The 27,458-nt window shown below is 41.7% G+C and overlaps 1 protein-coding gene and 1 long non-coding RNA gene across 2 annotated transcripts in view; both read left to right on the top strand.

Moving 5' to 3' along the window:
* The window catches only part of LOC308592560, a 259,350-nt gene that overhangs the window by 172,529 nt on the left and 59,363 nt on the right, over positions 1–27,458 (top strand). The gene's annotated exons all lie outside the window — the stretch shown is intronic.
* Positions 1–27,458, top strand: part of MACO1 (macoilin 1) — a 76,705-nt gene that overhangs the window by 12,731 nt on the left and 36,516 nt on the right. Inside the window, exons 2-5 of the mRNA XM_081204067.1 lie at positions 14,951–15,092; positions 21,301–21,427; positions 23,668–23,791; positions 27,157–27,335. Of these exons, the coding sequence (XP_081060193.1) occupies positions 14,951–15,092; positions 21,301–21,427; positions 23,668–23,791; positions 27,157–27,335 (572 nt within the window). The remainder of the gene's footprint in view (positions 1–14,950; positions 15,093–21,300; positions 21,428–23,667; positions 23,792–27,156; positions 27,336–27,458) is intronic.

Here is a 27,458-nt window from a genome sequence, read left to right as displayed (position 1 = left end):
TGCTGCCGCCATAAATAACAACAGCCCCCCTCCCTTCTAAAGGCTCTGCTGGTTTATGGTATGTAATATTCAAATTTTGGAATAGAATTGAAGCTAAATTCAAAACAAAACAAAAAGCCAATAGACAAAGCTTATATTATGGAGTCTTTCAAAGGGCTAGCCTGGAATGGTGATGAAGTTAGTTCTTATAATTCTCTTTTCTCTCTTTTTTTTTAAGAGGAAGAAGATGGATGGTGTGTATATTTTCAGTGGGTGCTCTAAAACAGGTATCTTCAACTTTTTGAGACGAGCACTCAAACATGCATTTTGGGATCTATTTATTACCATATATTTGCATGGTAGTGGTCTTGTTGCGACCCACCTTGGTTCAGCTGCTAGTGGATCCTACTAGTGGGTCGTGAACCACCAGTTGAATACCAGTAGTCTAAGGCAACTATAAATGAGCTGATTTCTTACAGAGTTGAAGTTTACAAGGCCTTGTCCTAGAAGCCTGCATTATATTCAATCTTACTGCTTCAGTGCTTCTGTAGTGTGGAAGGCTGGGAGTCCATCTTCTTGTGTAACCTGCCCATGATTGCTTAAAGCACACTTGTGTGGTCCTCTGTGGTGTCTCCTTGTCTAAGGAGTTATCTTCCAACATTGCTAAAAGCACCATTCAGCCTCAATTAGGAGTGGTTCACACTCAGAAAAATATATACGATATTGGCCCGAATATAAGCTGCACCCGGATATAAGCCGCAATATAAGCCGCATGTTTAAAATTCAAAGGGGGGGGGGGGAGAGACAATACCCGAATATAAGCCACTCCCTTAAAATTCCACAGGCACTCAAACCTGTTTCGTTTTACCATATGTCTGTTTCAGCAGTGATATCGTAAAAGCCCATTTTTGTAAGGTTGTGAATTTAAGCCACACTCTAACTTTTTACGGTCGGAATTTGGGGAAAAAAGGGAGGCTTATATTCAGGCCAATACGGTAATATAATTCTCTGCACTATTTCAGAATGCAAACATTAGAAATGCATGGATGAATACCCCAGCAAGAAGAGTTTGAACCTAGCTGCCTCTCTCTGAAGCTAGTCTTCTCTGTATTTGAGTTTTCAAAACTTGCAGTTCTTTAGCTATATGAGCTCTAAAATGTACAAATGCCAGCATTACTGCACTAAATATCCTTTCTGAGCAGACGATAATTTTGGAATGGTTGCCTGAAAACAGACTAGTATTATTGATCCTGCTTTCCCAGTATTATGTACAGTTGTGTTATCGTGTAGGCTTACATTGAATTTAGGATGATAAAGAATTGCCCCTCAGTAAGGTCGGGCAGAGAACATTTACAAAAACTTACTTACCGGTACCTCCCCTTTTCTTAGGCACAGACTAGCAAATATAAGGAGGAGTTTTGACTAAATGCTCATAGACTGTGACATCATATTGCTCTGATATGAGGCAACTGCCTTTTTTTTTAACTTCAGTCTTTCTCTAGAATATTTGGGGTTGCCAAATATTAATTATTTCCCTTTGGCATTTTTGCTGGAACTTCCCTCCCCCATTTCCCCATCTAGTTAGTTAAGAAATTGGCACGTGCTACTTTCTAATTGCTTGTTGTCATATCTCTCATATGTAAAGAGTGGTGCTTGCTGCCAAAACTGTGTGTGTACAATCTTTCAGTCATCTTGAGTTGATTGGGCTTTTCTGTTTCTTCTCCTTCTCGTTTGCCTGTATTAAAAGTCTTTATCTCAAACTGACATTCTTCAATTTGATATGTTCTCTCCTTTTATTCTTTGCACTCTTAATTTGTAGCTGCTTATTTTTTGTTAAAAATAGCCTTTGACGTCTCTATTCCTTGACACCACCTGTAATAAAGCCTTCATTTCATTGTTGATGCAGCTCTTTGTAACATTGCATAGCTTTGATAGCACTTAATGCCAGTCTTCTGCAGGTTTAGTTTAGAGAGGAGTTTGAAATTAAACTGGTAGATTTTTATTTCCATTTTTATGTATTCTTCCTCTGTTAAAAACATCAAAAGAGTTTTGTGGAAATTTAAAGAATAGCAAATTTATTATAGCATAAGCTTTTGTGGACTACAGTCCACTTCATCAGTTGCATGAACCTTGAGTTGCAGGTGTATATCTATCTATCTATCTATCTATCTATCTATCTATCTATCTATCTATCTATCATCTATCTATCTATCTATCTATCTATCTATCTATCTATCTATCTATCTATCTACACATTTGTTTGGAGGGTGGGGATTGTAAACAGTGAATGAATACATGAAAGAATGAGGTCAGAGGGAAATGAAATGGAGAAAAATACAGTGACAAGTTACTAATTAAAGATGGTAATTAACAAAATGGTTGTTGATAACAAAGACATTCTGGCATTGGAATACCAATTAACACATATAATGTGCTAAACATTATTTGTCTCTGTTCAGTCCACAAGTGAATCTGTTGATATATAGTAATTTAGCATTTTTTAATATTGCTTTGTTCCAGAATGGCCACTAAGATCACATATAGAGTCACTTTCATCATAGTGTACCCTGACACTCCATGCTTGCTTTTTAACACACCATGGATTCCATCCTGTTGTTATATCCATCTGCAATGATTTCTTTATACTGGGGTTGCCAACATGGTGCCCTCCAGATTTTTGGACTATGCTCCTGCAATCCCTAGCTGTCGACCATTCTAGTTTAGGATGCTGAGCATTGTAATCCACATCATCTGGTGGGTACCACATTGACAACCCTTGCTTTATACAAACCGTGCTCTCAGATGCTCTCAGAGTTTATCCTATTCCATATGGAGGAATAGCATAGATATTTAATGAACTCCCACAGATAGTGAAAGCAATATGATAATCAAAGTCTTATGCTTTCTTCCTGTTTTACTTCTTTTGATTAAATGATCTTGCTTCTCTTACCCAAGGCACTCTTTTTTAAAAAAAGGGGGGGAGCAGAACTTGATTCTTCCCGTCTTCTCCCTTTTCACATGTGGCATAGGAATTCATTTCTATTACAATGTTTTATAGTTGACTTATTTCAAATAAATGTGGGAGGCATAGTCCAATCAAGTTGAGTGCTCTCATCAATTTCTATGGGATTATTAAGCATATGCTTATCACTGTCTGATGTACTGAATGGTACATCATGTCCTGCTTGTTGTTTCAAATAGGCAACTGGTTGTTGTTGCTTATTACAACTTTATCCCACCTATCCTTCAAAAGGAGCCCAGTGCAGAAAATGACAAAGCAGCACAGCAAAACAATTTAAAAAATAAAATAAGAGCATTTAAAAACTTTAAGAACAACTATGTTTATTACTTTTTGGGGATGGGGGCTTGCAGAGGAGGCTCAGTCTGTCTTGAAGAGGCTAGCTGCATTTGTGTGCTTGGTGTGGAGGAGGGGGCTTCTCTCCTGTAGCTACCCGCCTGATTTCTATGTTGGGTGTGGAGGAAGAACAGAATACTTGTTCCCTCCTGCACCAACCCTTTCAAATGCATGTACGTATGTAGCTCTTTTTTTTTTTTTGCCTTTGGCCACAAAGCTAGCTAAATGCAGGACAACTTAATATTCTCTGAACCTCATCTGCAGGATGGAGGAGTCTGATCTACCTTGGTTTTCCTACCAGCAAGTATGTATATGAAGTACGTTGAACAATTAGCATGGTGTGTGTGTGTGTGTATGTGTGCGCGCGATTGAAGGCGCTGAAACTTAAATTCTTGCTTGTTTGGCTGCTGCTCAGTTTTCATAGTGGGCTAGATCAGCTTCTCAATAATGACATGTGATAATTTAGTCTCTTTTAAAGCTAAGCAAAGACAAATACACCTTATTTTAAAGGGGTACACCACTGCATTGTGGTGCATTGATGAATTAATAAAATATTAAAATAGACACAGCTGAAGAACTAAAGTGTCAGAGGGCCACTTCACACAATATAACAGGAGCAGGTACCCATCTAAAAGGCAGAATGTCTCTAGCAGCTAGTGTAGGTGTATATATTCCATTTATTTATAGAAACATGATGCACAAGTAGTGCAGTGTTAACACCCAGTGTCTACACCCCTGAGAGTTCCTGTCAGTAATACGGCAGTGCACATACAGTGGAAATTATGATCCATAGTCACCTTTCTCTGGTAACAAAGTGGAAGTGGGGTGTATGTTGCATTTTTAAAACTATCTTACTTTTTTCTGAACAGGGAACAATAACTCATTGATAGAACACATACCTTATATTCAGTAGGTTCTGGGTTACCCTCAGGAACCCCTGCCAGTTAGATTGGGCAATACTGAGCTAGATGAATGTGCTGTAATGCAGCTTCTGTGTAGCATAACCCTTTTACAAAGCAGCCAGATGTCTTCCCCACTTTTTTTGCAAGCTACCTTTTTAACCTTCTTCAACATTTCTGAATCACCTGGCCTTAGTTTAACCAGAAATGAAATTCACTACAATGTGAAAACCGTGTTAACCCTGGCATTGTGAGTAATATTTCTTATATTCTGCTTTACTGCTTCCTGAGTCTTTTTATCTTCTCTGACCTCTTGTGTTTTTCAGCTGAGTTGCAGTTTCTATCTCATCAGACCTGCTGTTCAGGAACATTTGCTTGTTGTGAATAATTGCTTCTATACTAACACCGCATTACAGAGCTAGAAAAATATTCTAAGTGACATTCCCACAATTGTGAAACTTTTTGCCCTCTCCTAAGCATCTTTTGGAACTGTTGCAGTAATTTTCTGCATGTTCTTAGTTGTGAGTGGCAGGGCTAAACTGGAATGGGATGGGCTCTGTAGCATATATTTTTTAAAACGCTTCATGTGTGTCTACCATATATATAAACATATGCGCACGCACAAGCACACACACATACAATGCATATGTATATGCATTTGCCATCAGGTGTTAGTACAGTAAGATAATGTGTTGCATCTCTGTCAGTCTGCCAGATGTTTATCCTATTCAACTGCCCAATAAGATGAAATGCAATGCGTAAAATACAAAATCACAGCCTAAATAAAACCAATTATAAAAGACAAACTAAGAACCAAGTGATTATAGCAGGTTCAATACATTCCTACAGAAAAATAACGTAACTTTTCAAAAAAAATCTGAATAGGCCTTTAGAGGAGAAAAGTTTGATATAAAATCCACTTGGTTGAATCCCATTACTCTGAAAGACTATCTTACATACTGCTGTTCCTAGCAAATTGGCTTGCATAATTGGTTACATACAACCTACAACATCCAGCTCTATAACTTAGCAATAAATCAGAGTGTAGGAGGAATGCTACACCTTGCCAAAGGAGCCTCAAGATAAGGAATATAGTTGTTTATTTAAACTTACACTTCCCTGTAATTCTAGGGTAGCTTTTACCTTGTTACGCCTCATTTTGCCTTTTCTTATACAGTGGTACCTTGGTTCTCAAACTTAATCTGTTATGGAAGTCTGTTCCAAAACCAAAGCGTTCCAAAACCAAGGTGCAATTTCCCATGGAAAGTAATGCAAAATGGATTAATCCGTCCCAGACTTTTAAAAACAACCCCTAAAACAGCAATATAACATGAATTTTACTATCTTATGAGACCATTGCTCCATAAAATTTAAGCAATAAACAATGTACTGTACTATAAAATAAATAAAACAGTACAGTGGTACCTCGGGTTACATACGCTTCAGGTTACATATGCTTCAGGTTACAGACTCCGCTAACCCTGAAATAGTGCTTCAGGTTAAGAACTTTGCTTCAGGATGAGAACAGAAATCGTGCTCCGGCGGCGCAGCAGCAGCAGGAGGCCCCATTAGCTAAAGTGGTGCTTCAGGTTAAGAACAGTTTCAGGTTAAGAACGGACCTCCGGAACGATTTAAGTACTTAACCCGAGGTACCACTGTATCTGTAGAAAATTATGTTGGTAATGGTAATCTGTTTAGGACAAACTCTGACTCGTACCTGCCACCATTTTCTGACTAGTGAGCCTCTGTAATTTTCAGCTGTATCAAGTGGGCCCTGGAGGTATAAAGTTTGAGAACTCCTTGTGTAGCGAGAGTAGACACAGACACCATTTTTTCTTCCTCTCTAATTATAGAACTCTGTGTGCATAATAGAACTTGGAACCAATGGAATTGATTTGGCCGTAGGTTGAGGACAGGCTAAACAGAAGTACTTCATCATGCAGCACATAATTAACTTAGGAAATTAACTACTACAAGATACAGCACAGACTACTGACTTAGGCCATTCCTCTAAGAATATATCCAACCCTTTTAAAAATTCACCTATCAGTGGTCATTAGCCATGAAAGCTGATAATGGTTCCTTCCTATATAGTATATCTGTGAACTCCAGTTATTAGAAATAAAGTGGGGGTGGGTATAACACCTATGCTGTGCTTGTAAGCTTCTAGAGCAGGGATCAACAAACTTATTCAGGAGGTGGCCAGTCCACTGTCCCTCAGACCTTGTGTAGGGCCAGACCCACCCTCTCCCAAAAGCACCCCTCTCCTGAAAGCACCCCCCTCCCAAAAGGACCCCCCGCCACCACACTCGCCGCTGCCGCCACCTTGTCTTCAGCAGCGTCATCGTCGTCCTCTGCATCGGCCAGGGGTTCGCTGGGCGCAGAGCCCATGCTGCTGGCCTGGGCGACGGAGGCAGCCTCCCTGCCGCCGCCACCACTTCCTCCCGCCCGGCTCTTGGCCATATGCAGCTGCCTCAGCAGGAAGGAAGGGGCATCACCCAGGTGTGTCTGCGGCTTTGGATTGGCCTCGGGAGCTTCCTGCAGCCAATCTGAAGCTGCGTCAGTGTCGCAGAAGTCAGTCCCCATGCGGCGAGGCCTCCGCGCCGCGCCAGTTTAGCGGGGGGACTGACCGAGCGGGCGTTAGGGTCCGCAAAGTTTGCAGGCTGGATTAACGAGCCTGGTGGGCCCCGGGCCTTAGTTTGCTGACCCCTAATCTAGAGGGACTGAATACTCAGGCGTAGCATGTGGGGGCTGTGGCCCCAGGTGCAATTTTGAGAGGGGGCACAAACAGGCACCTCCACAGCAGGTTCCTTTATCGGAGCCTGGCTCAGTGCCAGAAGGAGCTGCGCATTGGCTGCAGCACTTGTGCCTGTTGTAGCTCTACTCCCCGGGTCAGGCCTTTACCCGGGAGATGATAGCAGGCAAGTGGGCGACAGCAATGCTGCCCATCCTCCTTGGCTGTGGCACACCTCGCGCCTGGCGGCAGCAGCTCTATCATTGGGTCACTTCTGACCCAGCGGCGCAGAGCAGAGCTCCTCGGCTGCAGTGGCTCCAGGTCACATCTGATCCGGCTGGCGGAGAGCATCCCACTTTGGCTGCGGTGAGGCCTGACCCGTGGTGGAGAGCAGGGGGAGAATGGACAGCAACTTCCCCGCCCCTCTCCTCCCCTGAACTGTGGGCATGGGAGGGCGCCCTCCACACTCTACCCTCCCTTGAGGGCGCACTCCTCATGCTCGCCCCAGGCAGTGCATGCATATGCTCCATGGCTGTGAATACTGACTGCTTTGAAGTGGATGGACCTTTTCTTTAATTCCTCAAGGGTAGTTCATATGTATTGGAAACTTCCCAAACACAATAGTAAGGGAGCTTTCAAAGTCCTTCTGTGTAGTGAATATCCTCTGTTAATAAGGCTGTTGTCACAACCATCACATCACAATGCCTAGATAGATCGATGACATGTTAGGTCTGAGAATAACAAATCTGTGCTGCTAAAAGCTGAAAGAACCCCCACTGTGTGAATTGTAGTATCATAGAATTATAGACTTGGAAGGGACCCCGAGGGCCATATAGTCTAATCCCCTGCAATGCAGGGATCTCAATTAGATCATATAAGACAGAGTAAGGTGCAGTAGAAGAATGTACTGGATAACAAGATCTAAGTGCACCAGGAATAGATAACCTGTGTCCTTCCAGTTGCTTCTGGATTCCTGCTGTCATCAGCCCCAGCCAGCTTAGGCAATAGTTGGGTCAGGGGTAATAGGAATTGCAGTCCACCAGTGTCTGGAGGGTCACAGTTTGCTGATCCAGGCTGTAGCTGTCATAGCCTGCCTATGCATTAAGATCAATGTCTAAGGCCCTGTTTTCTGACCCATCATCATGAACTATTAGATTGGTGGGTCATAATCTCAGCATCTACGAGTGCCACAGGTTAGCTAGCCCCGTGTTCATGATAATGCATTGAGAGTAACAACAAAAACTTGAGAGCATGCTGGGTGGGAGGGTGATAATGCAAACAACTTACAGATGACTTGATTAATGAACATTCAGCCTGATTTGTTTGTGGGGAGATTAGATAACATTGCATCAGGCAAGTGTTATCCCACACTTTCCTGTGCATTTCCCTGTTACTTTCCTTATGCAGTCTGATACTCTAGGGAAGCGGGTTTGTTTCACAAGAGCTGTGAATCAGCTTGAATTGTGCAGCTTCAATTTGCTGAGATGTGACTGAATCCCCCAGAAAATAGTGACAGTCTGCAAGCACCCTGCATGCTGTGATTCTTTGCTATAAGTCCTAACAGAATGATTATTACATTGCCAAGCAAGATGTTTTGCTGTGGGCTTAAAGCAGGCATATCCACAGATGTCAGTGTGAAATTATCCTGCCTTTACTGGGCAGCAGTGAATGAACATATACCAAGAAATAGTTATGCCTGTGGAGTGACGAATGCCCTTCTTCTGGCACTGTTTGCCTATCAAGTGGACCATGGAGAACTACAGGCTACTCTCTGTTGTGAACAGTGGGCCCTTGGTTAGGGCAATGGTTGATGTGGGCAAACAGTGCCAGAACTGAAGACATTGCCCTTCTACCTACTCATTTTTTCACTCTCAGCATATGACAGAAGGTTACAAAGCCTTAAGGAATTAGAAGTAACTGCATGAACATTGCCCCTTTCTATTACATGTTTGTGACTTCTGTGATGTAGGCAACAGGTTCCTAGCACACTGACGTCATGGGAAAAGCTCTGTGGTACACAACAGGGCTGGGGAAAATCACTTTCTGATTTTTGATGCTTGTATTAAGGATATACTTCATTCAGCTCTTGCACACAGCAGCAACTTACATAGATGGCCTCGGTCCAGTATACCTGAAGGAGCGTCTCCACCTCCATCGTTCTGCCCGGACACTGAGGTCCAGCGCCGAGGGCCTTCTGGCAGTTCCTTCGCTGCGAGAAGCCAAGTTACAGGGAACCAGGCAGAGGGCCTTCTCGGTAGTGGCACCCGCCCTGTGGAACGCCCTCCTACCAGATGTCAAAGAGAAAAATAACTACCAAACTTTTAGAAGACATCTGAAGGCAGCCCTGTTTAGGGAAGCTTTTAATGTTTGATGTATCATAGTATTTTAATATTCTTTTGGAAGCCGCCCAGAGTGGCTGGGGAAACCCAGCCAGATGGGCGGGGTATAAATAATAAATTATTATTATTATTATTATTATTATTATTATTATTATTATTATTATTATTATTATTATTATTATTGCAATGGAATAAAATGGCACATAAAGGCAGAGAAGGTGGGGAGTGCAACAAAAGAAGGTAGAAATGAGATGAGCGTAGAAAAGAGAATGGAGGAGGAATCTGAGCTCCAGAGAATTGCTGTAAGTGCTGCTGTTCAGGGTGCCTGCACAGAGCCTACAGGGCTGTTTTTCAGAGGGGTGTGGATGATTTAGGTGAGAGAAAATGCTACCTGCTCAAAAGGGGAAGATTCTGCTCATTTATTCAGCAAAGTTTGTGATCAAAATGTGTAATAACATTATGCAGAATCTGCAAATTAAACAAATCTAGAAACCAAGCAATTCAGTCTTCTTTTCTCAGGCCTCTATTTGTGCCCAGAGGTGGCAGTTCCTAATTTAGTGGCTTTTTCTTCTAACTTGAGGGAATAGGATAAGTTTATCCTGGTAAGGAGGAGACTATGAGGAGATATGATAGTCATCTTCAGATATCTAAAGGGCTGTCACATGGAGGGTGGAGCAAGCTTGTTGTTGTTTTTTCCCTGGGGGGTAGGACCTGAACCAATGGATACAAGTGACAAGAAAGGAGATTCTGACTAAACATCAGGAAGAACTTTCTGGCAGAAAGAGTTGTTTGACAGTGGAACAAACTCCCTCAGGAGGTGGTGGACTCCCCTTCCTTGGAGGTTTTTAAGCAGAGGGTAGATGACCACCTGCCATGGATGCTTTAGTTGAGATTCCTGCATTGCAGAGACTTGGACTTGATGACCTTCAGGGTCTCTTCCAACTCTATGATTCTATAATTGCTTGTTTGCTTGAAGTAATATTCAGAAAACATTGTTCTGCGTTGCTGTTCAGGTTTACTTGCAGGGCTTCCTTTTTTTACTTCCTCTGGCAAGCTTGCTCATACTATATAAAATTTCTTCTCCTTCTCCTTCTCCTTCTCCTTCTCCTTCTCTTTCTTCTTCATTGACTTTGTTAGTCATGCTCAGGGAACACAAAGCTACTAAAGACCAAACCAACAGGCAAACTTCCGCCCAACATAGATACATTAAGACCAAGAGGAAAAATAAATACATTAGAAACATCCTGCCCACTTCAAAAAGGTCATAGGTAGTTAAAGGCCCAAGGTCTGGTTATAGAAAGTTTTTGCCTGGCACCTAAAGATATATAAGGATGTCGCCAGGCGAGTCTTCCTAGAAAGAGCATTCCACAAGGGAAGTCACTGCAGAAAAGGCCCATTCTCTTGTTGCCACCCTCTGGACCTTTTGTGAAGGGGGCACATGAAGGTCCTCAGATGTGACTGCAGGTTCTGGACTGTTTCATATATGGAGGTACTTTGAGGTACCTCCATATATTTTGAGGTCTTTGAGGTACTGCAGTTTTTTTATACTGCTAGACATGTTGTTGCTGCTGTTGACTCAAGATTATGCCTAGAGCCCATAGGCAAATATAATATTCCTGATCTACTGACCTAAGAACATCAGGGAGCATGTTGCAGCATATTGGTCCTTCCTCCGCCTGTCTCTTGTGCAAATGCCCTCTCTTTTTGCATTAATTAGCGCTTGTATAGTGTTGTGTTTGTGTCAGCGCAGAGTTATAAACTGCTTAGCATTACCAATACTGTATTAAAAACAATGGGCCAGATGACCTAGAGCCAGTGGAAAGCTGCTTCTCCCCTCTCCAAGGAAGAACATCATGGAAAGAGGGAGATTAGTCTGGCCCCATCCTTCAGCCAGAGAAAGGACAGCTCACCTTGCCCAAAAGAGCACTTTGTAAGAAGAACTAGTGTCCGCTCACTTATCCACACTTCGTCTTGTCCTGCTGAACAGCAGTGCAGGTACTTTAAATAAATGCCATAGCCATTATTAAAGATGTAGCACGATGCCATATATAAAACCTACCATGGAAGGAGAGGGCAAGGGAGTTCATGAGTCCTATGACACATTCCCAATCTCTTTATAGCATTTAAGAGATTGGGAATGCCAGGTCTGCACTAGACTTCATATAAGCAGCTAAGAACTCTTATTATGGCTACAGTTATTTTGGTGGAGCAGGGCAAATCATTGAAGTATGCACATGAAACCGGAGCCCAGGAGGTGGGTTACATTTGTCCAACAATATCTTATTACAAGATCATTCTCCGGCAATTGTATAAGGTGTTATAAACTATGCAGATAAAGTTGTTTCCATTCTGTTGTACAGGCTTCCAGCACGTATGGTGGCTTTTAGACATTATCTTGGAAATAAGAGAGCAAACTCTTGAAAAGCAAAATAGCATTGTGCATATTGTTCAGGGATTGCCAGTGCTTGAAAGATAGGGAAGGCTCTCAGTAATAGGTGGATGTTTGCTAACTGCTTGAAAATATCTCAGTTTTAATTGCTGTTGTAATGACCAAACTGGCTCTTCCCTTATTGTGTAATGTGTATTTCATTCCCTCGAAATAATTTCTTCAAACTATTCGCAGGAACTGGATGGAGTAATTATTCTGGTGAAAGAATGTGAGATGTCATCAGATGGGAAGGGTACTTTCTGTTGTGCTCAGGCAGTAAAACGATCCTAGAGGGTTGTTCAAGTTTATGAATTAACTTTTTGTACCCCATGCAGCCTGACCTGATTACTTGGAGTGGGCAGGGGTTATACAAATAAATTAAGTTAATATGAGTTTTTATTTCTTTTTAGTTGACTGTTAAGTTAGTTATGCAGAGTTCTTCCTGAGATCCATGCACTGAAGGTCTCTCTGTTTACTTCTAGTAGGCCCACTGGAAAAGCATAGAAGAGTAATACTTGGCTTACTTGCCAAAGTCAGACATAATGCCGAACAATTATTTCACACTGCCTGAGTGAGCCTTAGGCTTGTGTCCTCTCTCCTTCCCTCTCATTGCCCCATGTTTTATTTTTGTGGCAAACTGCAGCTTGCCATTGCATCCAGACTAGTAAACAATAATTTGTGCTTGCCCTCCAAACCAGAATTGGAAACTACAATATGATTGTGGGGGAAGAGGCAGAGAAGGAAGCAAGTGAGCCTGAAGTTCACTCACATAATGCCAAGCCATAGTGGCCCAGTCCTCATGTAAATCCATCTGTTATCCTCAGTTTGGATAGAGTGCCTGTTGTCAGCAAGCCTTTCACAGGCAACATTGTAGTACTTATTTCTGTACAGAAATAAACCTGTTGTTCACCAAGGGTAAATCATGACTGCTATTGATGCTGTGATTAGCTGCTGTAAGTTTTTATTGGATTTTTAAAAATTGTTCCTATTTTGCACTTTCTCATATGGCAATAGCAGTTTAATTGTTCCTATGGATCCATGTCCTTTAAAGGACTTGCAATAAAAACAGACCTCATCCTGGATGCAGAAGGAGAGATAAGGGGCATGGGAGCAGCCACAAAGTTTAGTTTCAACTATTGCTAGCCTGTTTTAGGCCATTTATTTTGGAATATCAAAATATTAACTAAAAAGCAGAGCCCTACCTTTTAAAATCTGTGAAATGCAGGTAATTGCGGTGTAAATGAATCTAGAAGGCTGAGGTGAGCCTTTATCAGTGATGTGGTTTGCACATAACACCAAGTTACAGTATAGCCAAAGTGTGGTTTGTTTGAACATTGAAGCCCAGCAGAGTAACCATAGTTTGCTTTCTGGCAACAGCCCGCAATGTGAAACCACATTTTTTGGTTTATTAACCATGGCCTGTTTTAACTATGGCTTGGCATTATGCCTGAACCTAACAGCCTTACTTAACTATCATTTGTTTGACCCCCCACCATCCCAAGCTACAGAGGCATGGGGCAACAGCATCTGGAAAACAAACCAAGCTTTGGATAAATAACCCATGCCTGCTTGCTTTGTATGTGGGACAACTTGTGGTTCTCTGAACAATTGCAATCATATGCTGTTTGAAAGTTAATCCAGCAAAGATACTACATGGCACCTTGCATTAGGAAATAATCATTGTCATTAATTGGTAAACAGTGACTGTTTTCTGAGATACTTTCCTTTACTCTGAGGTGGGGCATCTTGCTGTGTTTTAATGAAATAAGACTATTGTTAGTACTTAGCTTCATCGTTTTTCACACTTTCTGCAGTGCTGGTATGCAGTGTAGCTGCAAACAGTTTTATCCTTCACACCAACTTAATTCTCTGAACTTTTATGAGAACTGAAGTTTTTGTACTACTCTTATAAGCATGTGACAGTTATGGACTCCAAATTGCTGCAAAGTGACTTTGACATTGTCATCCTCTGATTTTTATGTGGAATTCAATTTGGGGCAAAAATACAAGACTTCTGCATCCTTTACTTGTGCAAAATACAAATTATTAGCACTGCAAACTTACGTCCCCAAACTGTAAACCAAAATGAACAACAGTGACAAATATATTTTCTTTCTAATTATGAAAAGAGCTGCTAGCTGAAGCTGTTCTCAAGAGTAGTGCAATATGCCTCTTTAAAAAGGAGTAGAAATTTTGTTTGGCCGCAGCATAAATATACATCTATACCTAGGGGCACACCGTCTGGACCCCAACTTGCGGTCCCCATTGAAGCCTCGCTTACCAGGGGTTTTGCCTCTTCCATTGAGATCTGCCTCACTTAACAGGGTCTCAGGAAGGTTGCATGAAGCGTCTGGAGGCCTCCATGTGATTTCATGGGGCTTTCATGAGAATCTGAAAGCTGCCACAGCTGCTTCTCTTTGCTCCTCCAGTGGTGGTGGCGGCATGCCTGCAGAGGCACCCCTTGAATTCCACCTCAGGGGGAGGGAGGAAGCGAGCGAGCGAGAAGGCGGGAGAGGGGAGTGGCCCTTTTCACATGTCACAGTAAGCCATAGTTACATACACTGACTGACTGCTTTCATATGGCATGATAAACCATAGTTAATGGTTTACAGTACTTTAATTGTGAAGATAGGTCCTGCTTCACTTCCCTCTGAGTGAAAGCAATGAAATATATTCCTGGTGTAGCATCCAAACTAGCAATTGTAGTTTGTTTTGCTCCAAACAAGCCATGATGTACAGCAAAGCTTTTTGGCTTACCAGTATCATGTTGTGTGAAAGCAATCAACATGTTTGTAACTTTTATTTATTTACAACATTTTTGTCTGTCCATTAACAAAAAAAAAAAAAATCTAGGTGGTGTACAGTTGTGTTTTAAAAAAGAAAACAAAACAAAACAACCTTAAAACATAAAATGCAGCATGGACATATCACTACCAAATTTAAACCAGCATCAGCATGAAGCTGGCAACAGAAAACAATAGTGCCAAAGATTTATAAAGCTCTAAAACTTAAGTAAACAAGTTTTTAAAAATGTTTTCAATTAAGTAATGCCATTTTCAACACACTGCCTCTTTCCCTGAACATTACATCTTCATGTAATAATAGTGTTACCTCAAATGTATTTATTTTCAACAAGAAAAACATGTTCCTTTGACTGCTTTGGTACTGCCTATGTTTGCTAAATTAATGCTTTGCTTTCTTTTTTCTCTTTCTCAGTACGTTTCTGTACCTGAAATTCCTGGTAGTTTGGGCCCTTGTGCTGCTGGCTGATTTTGTTTTGGAATTCAGATTTGAATATCTGTGGCCATTCTGGCTTTTCATCAGGAGTGTTTATGATTCCTTCAGATACCAGGGATTGGTATGTATAACATAAAAGTGCTGGTGTGTGTGTGTGTGTGTGTGTGTGTGTGTGGACCAGTTTTGGTCACTTTCACATTACAGTGGTGCCCTGCAAGACGAATGCCTCGCAAGACGGAAAACCCGCTAGACGAAAGGGTTTTCCGTTTTTGAGCTGCTTCGCAAGACGATTTTCCCTATAGGCTTGCTTTGCAAGACGAAAACGTCTTGCAAGTGTTCCGATTTTTTTTTTTTGCTTCCCCCCTTTTTCTAAGCCGCTAATAGCCTTTTAGCCGCTAATCCGCTAAGCCTTTAATAGCCGCTAATAGCCTTTTAGCTGCTAATCCGCTAAACCTTTAATAGCCGCTAAGCCTTTAATAGCCGCTAAGCCTTTAATAGCCGCTAAACCGCTAATAGCGCTAATCCGCTAAGCTGCTAATAGGGTTGCTTCACAAGACGAAAAAACCGCTAGACGAAGAGGCTCGCGGAACGGATTAATTTCGTCTTGCGAGGCACCACTGTAAACCCTAGCTTAGTGAGATGTGATGAGCTTCAGTAAACCTCAGGATTGCGTAGTTTACTTTTCTTGCTCCTGTACTGCTAAGATGAGTAGTTCAGAAGCTTTTCCTTAAGTATGGTTGGTTTGTGTCATCAGGGTCAAACAATAGTTATTAACTATGAAGCCAGTCATTTTAATTATTGTACTGTACTCCTTTTAAAGGTTTTTTAACACTGCTGTCCATTGCCCTGATGTTTTGCGAGAGTGTGGTATATAAATACTTTTATAAATAAATAAAAATAATAAATAAAGCTGGCTTTTAAAAACTAACTGTAGTTATTAACCACAGTTCCAAATCTGGATGACATGGCAAGCTGTAGTTAAGCAAAAGCAAAAACGAAAGCTTCTGCGCATTCCCTCTCAGCTGGTCTGAGACCAAGTCTTGCTGCAGCTCGTTCCTAATAAACTGTAGTTTGTCATAATATGTGAATGTGGTCGTTCTCTCTAAGCCTAACCACAGAGTTGGCTGAGAGGCTAAAATGGAGCAGGGGACCATGAGCTCCTGGGACAAAAGTGCAATCCATCAGTCAATCAATTTCACAATGGTTGTCATTATTTTTCTTCACTAATGCTGTTGATGGAGCAGCAGGCTTGCACACTGCAAGGAGACAAAGACTTCTGATAAGTATGTTTTTGCTCAAACTGCAATAACTTAGTCTTCAGACACACTTATGCCATCTTTGCTGTTACAGTTAGTCCTCTGGATTGTTCAGTTTCTGTTAATTGGTTCTCGTGAGAAACTTGCAGATTCTAGCTTCACCAATTAACTCAAGCTGGTGTCAATTTACTCTTGGCAGAAAGCCCAGGTCTGCTTGACCTAGAAACTACTCACTCTGATTGGTTAACGAGCAGCACTCAACTCTGTTATCTAGGGATTGCTAGCACAGTTTGATGTGAGGTGTGTTAGGAGTTAGAAGTGCTGTGTATGGTTATGAGAGAGAGAAAGAGGATTTATTTTGCTTTTATTTGTATGCAGAAACTCTGCTGGTTTTATTTTCTCCTTTTAATAAATCCTGTAAATAGTTATTCTGAGTCTAGCTGACTAGTCATTACTGCCGCAACTAGCTTCTTCGCTGTGCAGGAAAACTCTGCTACGTTTGGGCTAAAGCCAATAGGGCTATGCCTGACACTCTAAAGTTCCATGAGGTTATGGGCATTGTGCTGCCAGCCTGAGTTGCGGTGGTGTCAGCATCAACGGCGTTGGTTCCAGTAGTTCCAGAGGTTGTTGTTCCTGGCTGGTTCCTGACCGTGGTGAGCTGGTGACGCAGCGGACAGAAGGACAACAGCTGCAGCGTGTGAGTGCTGGGTGCTGTGGTTCCTGTTTTCTCTCTCGGTGGTCGTGAGTAGCTGGTTCCGGGTTCCAGGGACATCGCTCTCAAGATGGCCTCACAACCAGTTCAGATGGATTTTGAGCGTCTGAATGACTCCAATTACTTGCTGTGGTCGGAACGCATGCAGGCAGTGCTGCAGAGGGATCGTCTCTGGCAAGTGGTGAGTAAGTTTCCTACGAAGCCTGATGATGAAGACCTCGATAAAGACCAAAGAGCAAGGGCCACAATTGTCTTGGGGCTGGAAGATTCCCAGTTGCCGTATGTGAGGGGAATCAAGACAGCTAGAGGTGTGTGGCAAGCACTTAAAGAACTCCATGTGCGTGAGACAGCGGTTTCCAAGCTGTTCATTCGCAAGGCATTGTACAAGGCAATGTTACAGCCTGGGGTTACAATGCAAGAACACCTACACAGTTTACAGTTAAAGTTTGCTGCGCTACAGGAAAGAGACTGTGCATTAGACCAGCAGGAGAAGGTGGCTATTATTTTGAGTTCTCTCCCGGAAAGCTGGGATAATTTAGTTTTGTCTCTAGAAGGCATGCAGGAGCATGATTTATCAGTCAGTTACGTTACTGGGCGTTTGATTGAAGAATGGCAGAAGAGGCAAGAAAGGTCGGTGGCTGCAGAGGCTTCTACTGGCGGGCGGTTTGGAAGGAGTTCTCATGCCGTGCCAGAGGTGAAGCAAAAGCAGCGTACTGGTGAGGAGTCAGCGTTTGCTGTTAGGCGTTGTTTCCGATGTGGGTCCTCAGCGCATCTAAAACGACAATGTCCGGAGTTGGTCAAGTCTCAGTTGCCGGTGCAGGAGCAGAGACGAGATCAGCAGCAGCAGCAGCGTAAAAGGAAATTCTTCAAACGAAAACAGTCGGCTCAGCTGGTGACCGGCGAGGTCAAGATTGCTGATGAGAAACAAGCGGTCTGGGTGGTCGATTCGAGAGCATCTCGCCACATCGTGAATTCAGATGAATTGTTTGTTTCCAAGAACTCAGCACAGCGCAGCCAGGTGGCTCTAGCAGACGGAAGTACTTCCGAAGTGATTTCGGGGGGTGCAGTTTTTGTTCCTTGTCTTCGTGAATGCCTGCAAAATGTACTTTGTGTGCCGTCATTAAGGAGCAATCTGATGTCTGTAGATTGTTTGCTGAAAGCTGGGTTTAAAGTGTATTTTGAAGGAGACAGTTGCATTATTAAGAAGGCTGGTGAGATTTTAGGCACTGCTAAGTCAGAGGGAGGCTTGTTTTGGCTTAAAGCAGGATCTCAAGTTGCAGCAGTAGTCAGTAAATCTCAGCCTGCAGTGAATAACAAAGCTATACATGACAACTGTGTGCACTTATTGCATAGGAAAATGGGGCATGCTTGCTGGAAAAGTGTACTAAAAATGTCTGAATTGGCTGATGGGGGTAATTTAAAGAGTTGTAACAAGTACCTTGATTGTAATGTCTGTAAAAAGGTTAAAACCCACAGAGTCTCTTACCCCAGAAGTGACAGAGTTAGTGAGTCACCGCTACAGCTGGTTCACATGGACGTAATTGGTCCATTTGCTGTAAGCAGGGGTGGATCGCGTTTTTCACTAACAATTGTGGATGACGCCACGCGTTATTCTTGGGTTTTTCCCATGAAGAATAAGGGTGACGTGTTCACTAAGTTTAAAGGCTGGGTGGCATCTGTGGAAAGATTTCTGTCCATTAAACTCAGAAGGATTCAGACGGACAGAGGTGGCGAATTTATGTCAAATGCCTTTAGAGATTGGTTACAAAAGCGTGGCATTGGGCATAGGAAAACGAACGTTTTTTCCCCAGAGGAGAATGGCGTTGCAGAGCGAAAAAACAGATCTTTACAAGATATGATGTTTGCTATGCTTGATGATGCTGATTTGCCCATGTCTTATTGGGGGGAGAGCATGCTCACCGCGTGTTATCTCCAAAATAGGCTCTTTCACCAAACAATAGGTACAACCCCATACTTTAAATTGTTTCAGAAAAAACCTAAAATTGACCATTTGCATGTGTTTGGATCAAAAGCCTGGGTATTAATTCCGAAACAAATGAGAAAGAAGGGAGATCCTAAGACCAAACAGCTAGTGTTTGTGGGTTACCAGGAGCTGGGAAAAGGTTTCCGCTTTGCTGAAGGGACAAATGGCATTGTGATCTCCAGGAATGCCAGTTTTTGTGAACATAGTGGCTGGGAGAGACTACATGCCAATACTGAGGTTTGGTTTGAACCTTCCCAGGAGCTCCATGACTCTGAAGGTAAACACAGAGAATCAGAGTCTGAGGGGGAGGAAAGTTCAGATAAGAGCTCTCAGGAAAGTGAAGTTAGCCAGAGACCAGTTGCTAAGCAACAAAAGAGAGGTCGTAGTTCTGAGGAGGAAAGTGGGTCAGAAGAAAAATTTTCTCCCAGAAGATCTAAAAGACAAAACAAAGGAGTGCCTCCAGTGCGTTTTTCCCCAGATACTGCAAATGTGTTTAGTGTAAGTGCAGAACCCAAGAGTTTTCAGGAGGTGTTAAAGTTACCAAAAGAGGAGGCAGAGCGCTGGAAACTGGCAATGGAGGAAGAGATGTCCTCTCTGAATGAGCACAAGGTTTTTACACCAGTAGCAGCGCCTGAGGGGGCAAAGATTGTAGGCTGCAGGTGGGTGTACAAAAGACTTAGGCCCGGTTAGGACATATCTAGGGTTGGAAGTGTGCTGGGCCCAAGATGGCAGCTGCCTAATTAGTCAGCAGAACAAAGTTAAACAACTACTGACTACATACAGGATGCAGGATTGCAAAGGGGCAGCGGTGCCTATGGATCCAGGTTTCATAAAAACACTTCACATAGATGAGAGTCCTGAATTTGAACATCCTGATGTATATCACTCTGTAATTGGAAGTTTATTGTATATAGCACAGTGGTCCAGACCTGATATTAGCTATGCAGTAGGCATATTAAGTAGATTGGTCTCAAAACCCACACTAAATGCCTGGAAAGGGGTAAAACAAGTTCTGAGGTATCTCAAACAGACAATTGGCTATATGTTACAATTAAATTCTTCAGAGGATGAAATGTTGAGTTGCTACTGTGATAGTGACTGGGGAAATTTGCCGGATAGAAAGTCTGTCACAGGACTAGTCATAATGGTCGGTGGAGCTTTAATCAGCTGGCGGTCACGCAAGCAAGACGTTGTAAGTGTGTCATCAACGGAATCAGAGTACGCCGCATTGAGTGAATTGTGCAACGAGGTGATTTATTTCAAGCATTTGATGGCAGATTTAAATGTGAATTGTGGAGAACCAGTACAAGTTTACATTGATAATCAAGCTTGTATAACATTAAGTAAAACAGAGGGTTTCAAATCGCGTTCAAAACATATCTCTGTAAAATACCAAAATGTACGTTGCTGTGTACAAGACAATGTAATCACCTGTACTTATGTGTCAAGTGAAGAAAATGTAGCAGATGTGTTAACTAAACCATTGGCAAAGATAAAGAACAAGCGAATGTGCAAGGGTTTAGGTTTGCTGGAAAAATGATCTCCTACATAGGTGTATTTGGTGTTAATTGTTCAGCAGAATCTGTGAGGGGGTGTTCAGTTTCTGTTAATTGGTTCTCGTGAGAAACTTGCAGATTCTAGCTTCACCAATTAACTCAAGCTGGTGTCAATTTACTCTTGGCAGAAAGCCCAGGTCTGCTTGACCTAGAAACTACTCACTCTGATTGGTTAACGAGCAGCACTCAACTCTGTTATCTAGGGATTGCTAGCACAGTTTGATGTGAGGTGTGTTAGGAGTTAGAAGTGCTGTGTATGGTTATGAGAGAGAGAAAGAGGATTTATTTTGCTTTTATTTGTATGCAGAAACTCTGCTGGTTTTATTTTCTCCTTTTAATAAATCCTGTAAATAGTTATTCTGAGTCTAGCTGACTAGTCATTACTGCCGCAACTAGCTTCTTCGCTGTGCAGGAAAACTCTGCTACGTTTGGGCTAAAGCCAATAGGGCTATGCCTGACACTCTAAAGTTCCATGATGGATATGGTGTCAGAAAGACCACTGTGGTGACATAGGGCCAAACAACACATGACAAAAAGCATGTTTTTTAAAAATTGGGTGTATCTGGTTTGTGTGATAAGTTGAGGAGTGACTGATATGAATCTATGGTAAAAGAAATGCCCATTTACAATGCAGTAGTAATCAGAAACAATGGTAACAGGAAAATATTGATAATAAAAGACTTGCCATTCATATAAAAGATTCATAAAAAATTAAAAGCTTAAATAAGAAACCATTGCAATGCATTGCTTGAAGACTGTTCAGTGCAATTATTTTTAAATTTTAACATACTCTTTCTTCTGCCCCTCTCCCTTTTCTGTAGGCTTTTTCAGTATTTTTCGTCTGTGTAGCATTTACATCAAATATCATATGTCTGCTCTTCATACCAATACAGTGGTTGTTTTTTGCTGCCAGCACGTATGTTTGGGTACAGTATGTCTGGCACACAGGTAGGTCACATTCATTACACTAAATGGTAAATGTAAATCTTAGAGCATGATGCAAAATAATGGTTACTGGTTATTTTCTCAAAAGCCACATGTAGTCACAGTTAGATCAGCCTACTGTTGTTTAATTTGGTAGTACCGAATTCAAATTGTCTTTATATATTTGAGTTTAGTCTTCAAATATACAATGTAGCCTTCAGGTTTAACATTTCCCAGTCCTCAACAATACTGGATATGTTTTATGTTTTTGCTGCCATGGGCTCTTTTGAGAGGTAGGATGGGATATAGATATAATAATATAATAAAATAAACAAGCTTGCTTATATGAGAATGAACTCAGGAGTCTGAGGCCTGGCACTCAGTGTATTGTGAAGTGCACTACAGCATTTTTAGCATTAGGGATCTTGGCCTTTCAGGGTGTGCATTTTCTTCTTTCTTTCAGGGTATACTTTCTACATTTACTTGCATGCTGTAGAACTTATGCATTGCATAGGATTCTAGTGCGTATTCTAAGTTACATGATCAGATCATGCAGGACACTGCTCTGCCTGTTGAATCTCCTGGCAATCTGCAAAATCTGAACTGTGTCTTAGAACACATTCCAGGGGAAACTTCTACTAATTGGCAAGTTGTCTTTCAGGGACGTTTGCCTACTATGACTGCTTTTTTTCTTACTTAAGAATCTTAGATTTCTGATAGATAGTTTGCAAACATAAGGAGATCTCCTCGAGGAAGATACAAAATTGTTTCATACACATACTTATGGTGATGATTCATATTCTACTAGCAGCACAGGTACCCTTTCCCCATAACTTATTCCAGCACCGTGTTGATAACAATTGGGTGCAGAAACCATGTAGGTGGTTTTTTAAATAGCCACTTGTTTGGCTGCCTGTGGTCAATGAGAATTGTCTCCAGGCAACCATAGAGAGCAGCTTTGGACAACTGGAAGTGTGTTGGTTCTTAAAAGCTGTTGATGTGCCACAAATAACTTCACATATTTTTATTTAATATGGTCTGAAAAAGCCTTTCAGGCTTGTCTTATATGCAGTGAGAAACCATTGTTTTCCACTACAAGAATGAATAGTGATGCTGTCTCTTCTTTCATACCTGCAAGGAGGAGACACTTTCGATTTTAAATGAACCATCATTCCCTGTCACATTTGTTATGGAACTCTCATTTCTTTAAACCATGGTGTGCTGGGACAGAACCATGGTTTGAAGGTGGTTTGTTCTCACCAGCCCTAGTTTCAGCAAAGCACAGTTCCCTGATGTCACAGGAGCTTTCAGTCTCCTTCTTGCGGGTGTGAAAGATGGAGAGAGAGAGCACGTACTTTCTCTTAAACATACTATTTGTATCAGACAGAACCTTCAGTGAACTCTCTTCAGTGACTGCTGAAAACATTTTTGCTTAGACAAGGCTACCCAGATGTCTAGAATGCTGATGTGTTTTTAGTTGATTGATGGTTTAAAATTATTGAATGTTTTAAGTAGTTGTTTTAATTTTTTTTACTAATAATATTATTGCTTTTTTCTTTATATAAACTACTTTGAAGATTTTTACAATCAAGCAATGTATAGATTTAAATACATACATACATACATACATACATACATACATACATACATACTATGACACCTCAACCTGTGAGAGGTCTACTGCCGGTATTACCAGTCAGCAACCATCACCTGAGGAATTTCATTCTGCTACTCTGTATTCTCACATTCACAAATGTAATCTAGTTCTTGCTATGAAAAACTTGAGATAAACAAGGTGGGAATTGACTTTGTCCAACTACAATGGATAATCAACAATATATTTAATTCTCCTTCTAAACAGCAATAACAAGTTTACTCAGTCAATTAGATAATCAGAATAAAATAGACAAAGTGCTGTTCTCTAATTTATGGAAGCTAACTTCCCCCAAGCACTAAATGAAAGATTCCGACCTTAAAGTCATATATATATTTGTTAAGGGAGTACTAATTTCCTTATTTTCCTAGGACTTCACCTTTTCTTCCAATCTATTGTCTTCATTTAATTTCTAACCACCTTCAAACTGCTTACAGAACACATCTCCATAGCCAGCTGGTTTCAAAAGGGAAATGCATTTTAGTTCTAGCTCTATCATAACAAAGCTTTTTATTTTATTTTTCTTAGTTTATAAAAGCCATGTCTTAAGACTTCTGACTTCCTTTTGGATGTTTATGATGCTTGATTTCTGCCTTTCTGTCTCCAACAGAGAGGGGCGTGTGCTTACCAACAGTATCGCTGTGGATACTATTTGTTTATATTGAAGCAGCAATTAGATTTAAGGATCTCAAAAACTTTCATGTAGACCTTTGTCGACCTTTCGCCGCACACTGGTAAGTGTTCCTTCGCTGTCACTGTTTTTCTTTTTCTTTGTAGTATTCTCTCAGATTTATGATCTCATCTGTTATTCCTAAGCAGACTGTACTTTAACCATCAAAGGTGTCAAGCATGTTACAGTTGCATTTGTGAAAACTTAATTCTTCAGAGTTCTTTGAACTGAATAGTATGTCATAACAGAGGTAGATTTCTCTCTGTCAGCATGGCCAGGTGGGGGAGCTTCCCAGACATTCATGCTGAACCCTCATAAGCACTTTCTATAGATATAGCAATGTGCTGCTTTTTAAACTTGTGGTTTATTCATGGGCTATTTGCAAAAGGACTTTTAAACAGCAATGCCTGTTCCCAATAACAGAGCAGACACACAGAGTAAAACTTACCAGTTGATGATCAGGGATAAAATCCTGCTAAGTGGAGGTTAAATCCTGCTGCTTTGGCTGCCTGCACCAGCAGGGCAGCTGGGGCACACAGCCAATGTAGAATGAAGCCCTATGCAACAGCTGGTACAATCTTCTCATCAGAGTGACATCAGCTGATTAGTGAGTGGGCCTCATGAGCCAAATTTGTCCCCTAGCAAGCCAAGATTGACACATCGGCTGGAGGTTCCCCACCCTTGGTTTAAGCCCTAACCCACGCTCAGTTAGAGCGTGGTAATGGCAAGGTTGCAGGTTTGATCCCCCTGCATTGCAGGGGGTTAGACTAGATGATCCTCGGGATCCCTTCTATGAAGTGATCCATCCTCCAGACACCTATTAATTATGGTTAACTTTAACCCTGACTTAGTGTGGAAGGATAAATAATCACCATCTATTATATAATGGTCTGAAGACCTTACTTCCTTTACAACAGTTGAATGTACTTTCTATAATTATGTTATTAACTTTGTTTGGATACCTGTGCAGATACAGTGGTGCCTCGCAAGACGAAAAGAATCCGTTCTGTGATTCTCTTTGTCTAGCGGTTTTTTCGTCTTGCGAAGCAAGCCCATTGAAGGATTAGCGGATTAGCGCTATTAGCACTATTAGCGGCTTTTAGCGGCTTATCTGCTGATCGGATCAGCTGATAAGCGGCTTAGCGGATTAGAAAAAGGGGGGGAGGGGGAAAAACCAGCAGGAACTCGCAAGACATTGTCGTCTTGCGAAGCAAGCCCATAGGAAATTCGTTTTGCGAAGCACCTCCAAAACGGAAAACTCTTTCGTCTAGCAAGTTTTCCGTCTTGCGAGGCATTCGTCTTGCGGGGCACCACTGTATTTGGATGACATATATTGATCTGTGTGTGCAAATTAAGTTTGATGTTTTTGTTGTGTTGTGTTTCTTTGTTAATTTTTTTCTCCCCCTTTTTTGTTTGTTCTTTCTTTAATAAATTGGGAATAAGAGAATTAGTTTAAAAAACACCAATTCTTAGCATGATAACCAGGCCACTGTACTAGTGCTGCTTGTGATTTCTCCTTGAAATTTTACATGGCCAGTGTGTGCTGTGTATTGGGGGACTTTTACATATTTAATTTGGCTTTTTTACCCAATATATAATTTCCTTTTAAAATTGCTGCCCATTACCCAACAGCTTGCCTTCTTTACAGTTACAATTTTAAAAACTTGGTTACTGAATTTATTTGTCACTTTCATAGAGGTTACAGTTGCATTAATTGTTAGTGAAGTTCTTCTGAAGTCAACATGGTTCAGTTGGTGGAATGAACCATGGACCACACCTTTTATTTAAATTAGTGGGTTGTAAAACTATAATTAATTTGGGTAATTAATGTAATTAAATGTAGAAAATTAATGTACAGTGGTACCTCGGGTTACATACGCTTCAGGTTACAGACGCTTCAGGTTACAGACTCCACTAACCCAGAAATAGTACCTTGGATTAAGAACTTTGCTTCAGGATGAAAACAGAAAGCGTGCTCTGGCGCCCCAGTGGCAGCAGGAGGCCCCATTAGCTAAAGTGGTGCTTCAGGTTAAGAACAGTTTCGGGTTAAGAACGGACCTCCAGAACGAATTAAATTCTTAACCCGAGGTACCACTGTACTGTTTTAATATAATGTATGAGGTCTAACATGGTGAATGCCAAGTGCAATTTTTTAAAAAGCTTACTTAAATTCCTTCAGACACCTCCTAGCTGAAAATGTAACTTTTTCTGACTGCTGTGGATTCCTACTTTCTGTTAGCTGGTTCATCAGAGTAAAGTTTATTGTTGCCTTTTCATCTTTAACCCCAACATTCATCCAAGGAGCATACATGTCTCCCCCCACCAACGCCATTTTGTCCTCACAATAACTCTGTGATGTATGTTAGACTGAGGGAGAGTGCTGGCTCACGGTTTCCCCATGAGGTTTTGGCCACCTGGGTGATAACTTCAATTCATGGATCTATTTTTTCATAAGAGTAGCACAATGCTCTGCCATCCTTGGAGCAAAACAGCTACCCCACAAGCATTGCCGTCACTGTCCCTGCTAAGTGTTAAATGTGGTGATAGACTGACTGTGCAAAGGCTGCCATGGTGCTCTTGTGATCTGAAAACTATGGAACTGATGAAGCTAAACATCTTGGCTGCACAGAAGCCTTCCAGCAGCAGAGTTGAGCAGTAATTCTAGCTACCACTTGGATAAGGGGTACTGGGGACCCTTTTCCATCCAAGAGATGCATTCCCTAATAAGAAATCTTCTGGCAAAATGGAATTCCAGCCATGGAAATGTCAGAGGTTTCTACACAGACATGTCTCCATTCTCCATCCAGGCAATAGAGAGGCATTCTTACAGTTCAAGAACACATTTCAGCTAAGCAAAGGTACAGAGAGCAGGTGCAGAGAGTGCTGGTGAGGGGTGTGCCCTTTAAGGGTCCCGGGGGCTGCATGGAGAGGCTTAGAGGGCTGCATTTGGCTCCCTAGCTTGAATGTCCCCAGCCCTGACTTTGGGAGAGTTCGCACTTGAGCCAGGTGACTTGAGCAAGGGACATCTCTTCCCCCACCCCACCCCGATTCCTTGTTTCACATTTTTTATGCTGTGCTGCCATGTGTGTTCACCTGTTTAATGTAACTATCTTGTTTAGCTCTGATCTCATCACCCAGTAATGCTGCCAACACCATCAATAAATGATACATATAAGATTTTGTTCTGTCATTTCTCTTGATAGCCTGCAGTGGAGTTATTCATGGTCCTAATCCAGAAGTACATTTCTCTTCATACAATTTGAAGTGTGATTATTTATAAGTGAATAGCAGGGCCATGCTGTTTTCTGTAGACAACTGTTTCTGATAAAGAATGTAATCCTGATTATGTTTTGTGGCATGCTGGGCATTTTATTAGTTTGCTTGTATTGTCTATGTTAACAAAGTCCCCTCTTCTTTTTCTCTCTCTAGTATTGGCTATCCTGTTGTGACTTTGGGCTTCGGCTTCAAAAGTTATGTCAGCTATAAAATGCGATTAAGAAAACAAAAGGAAGTGCAGAAAGAGAACGAATTTTACATGCAGCTTCTTCAGCAAGCTTTGCCCCCGGAACAACAGATGCTACAAAGGCAAGAGCGAGAAGCAGAGGAAGGTAAGTTTTTGCTTAGCACAGACCTGGGGCAGGCATAATGGTTTGCAAATTTAGAACCAGCCTTGTTACTCTGCCTTTTCCCCACTCTTCCTGCTCTTAACCACGGGTTCTCAATCCAGATGC

The sequence above is a fragment of the Podarcis bocagei genome (genome assembly GCF_964188305.1).
Source record: "Podarcis bocagei genome assembly, chromosome: 7".
NCBI classification, from domain to species: domain Eukaryota; kingdom Metazoa; phylum Chordata; class Lepidosauria; order Squamata; family Lacertidae; genus Podarcis; species Podarcis bocagei.
The sequence above is the reverse complement of the archived record's forward strand: the minus strand, read 5'-3'. Positions and strand labels throughout refer to the sequence as shown.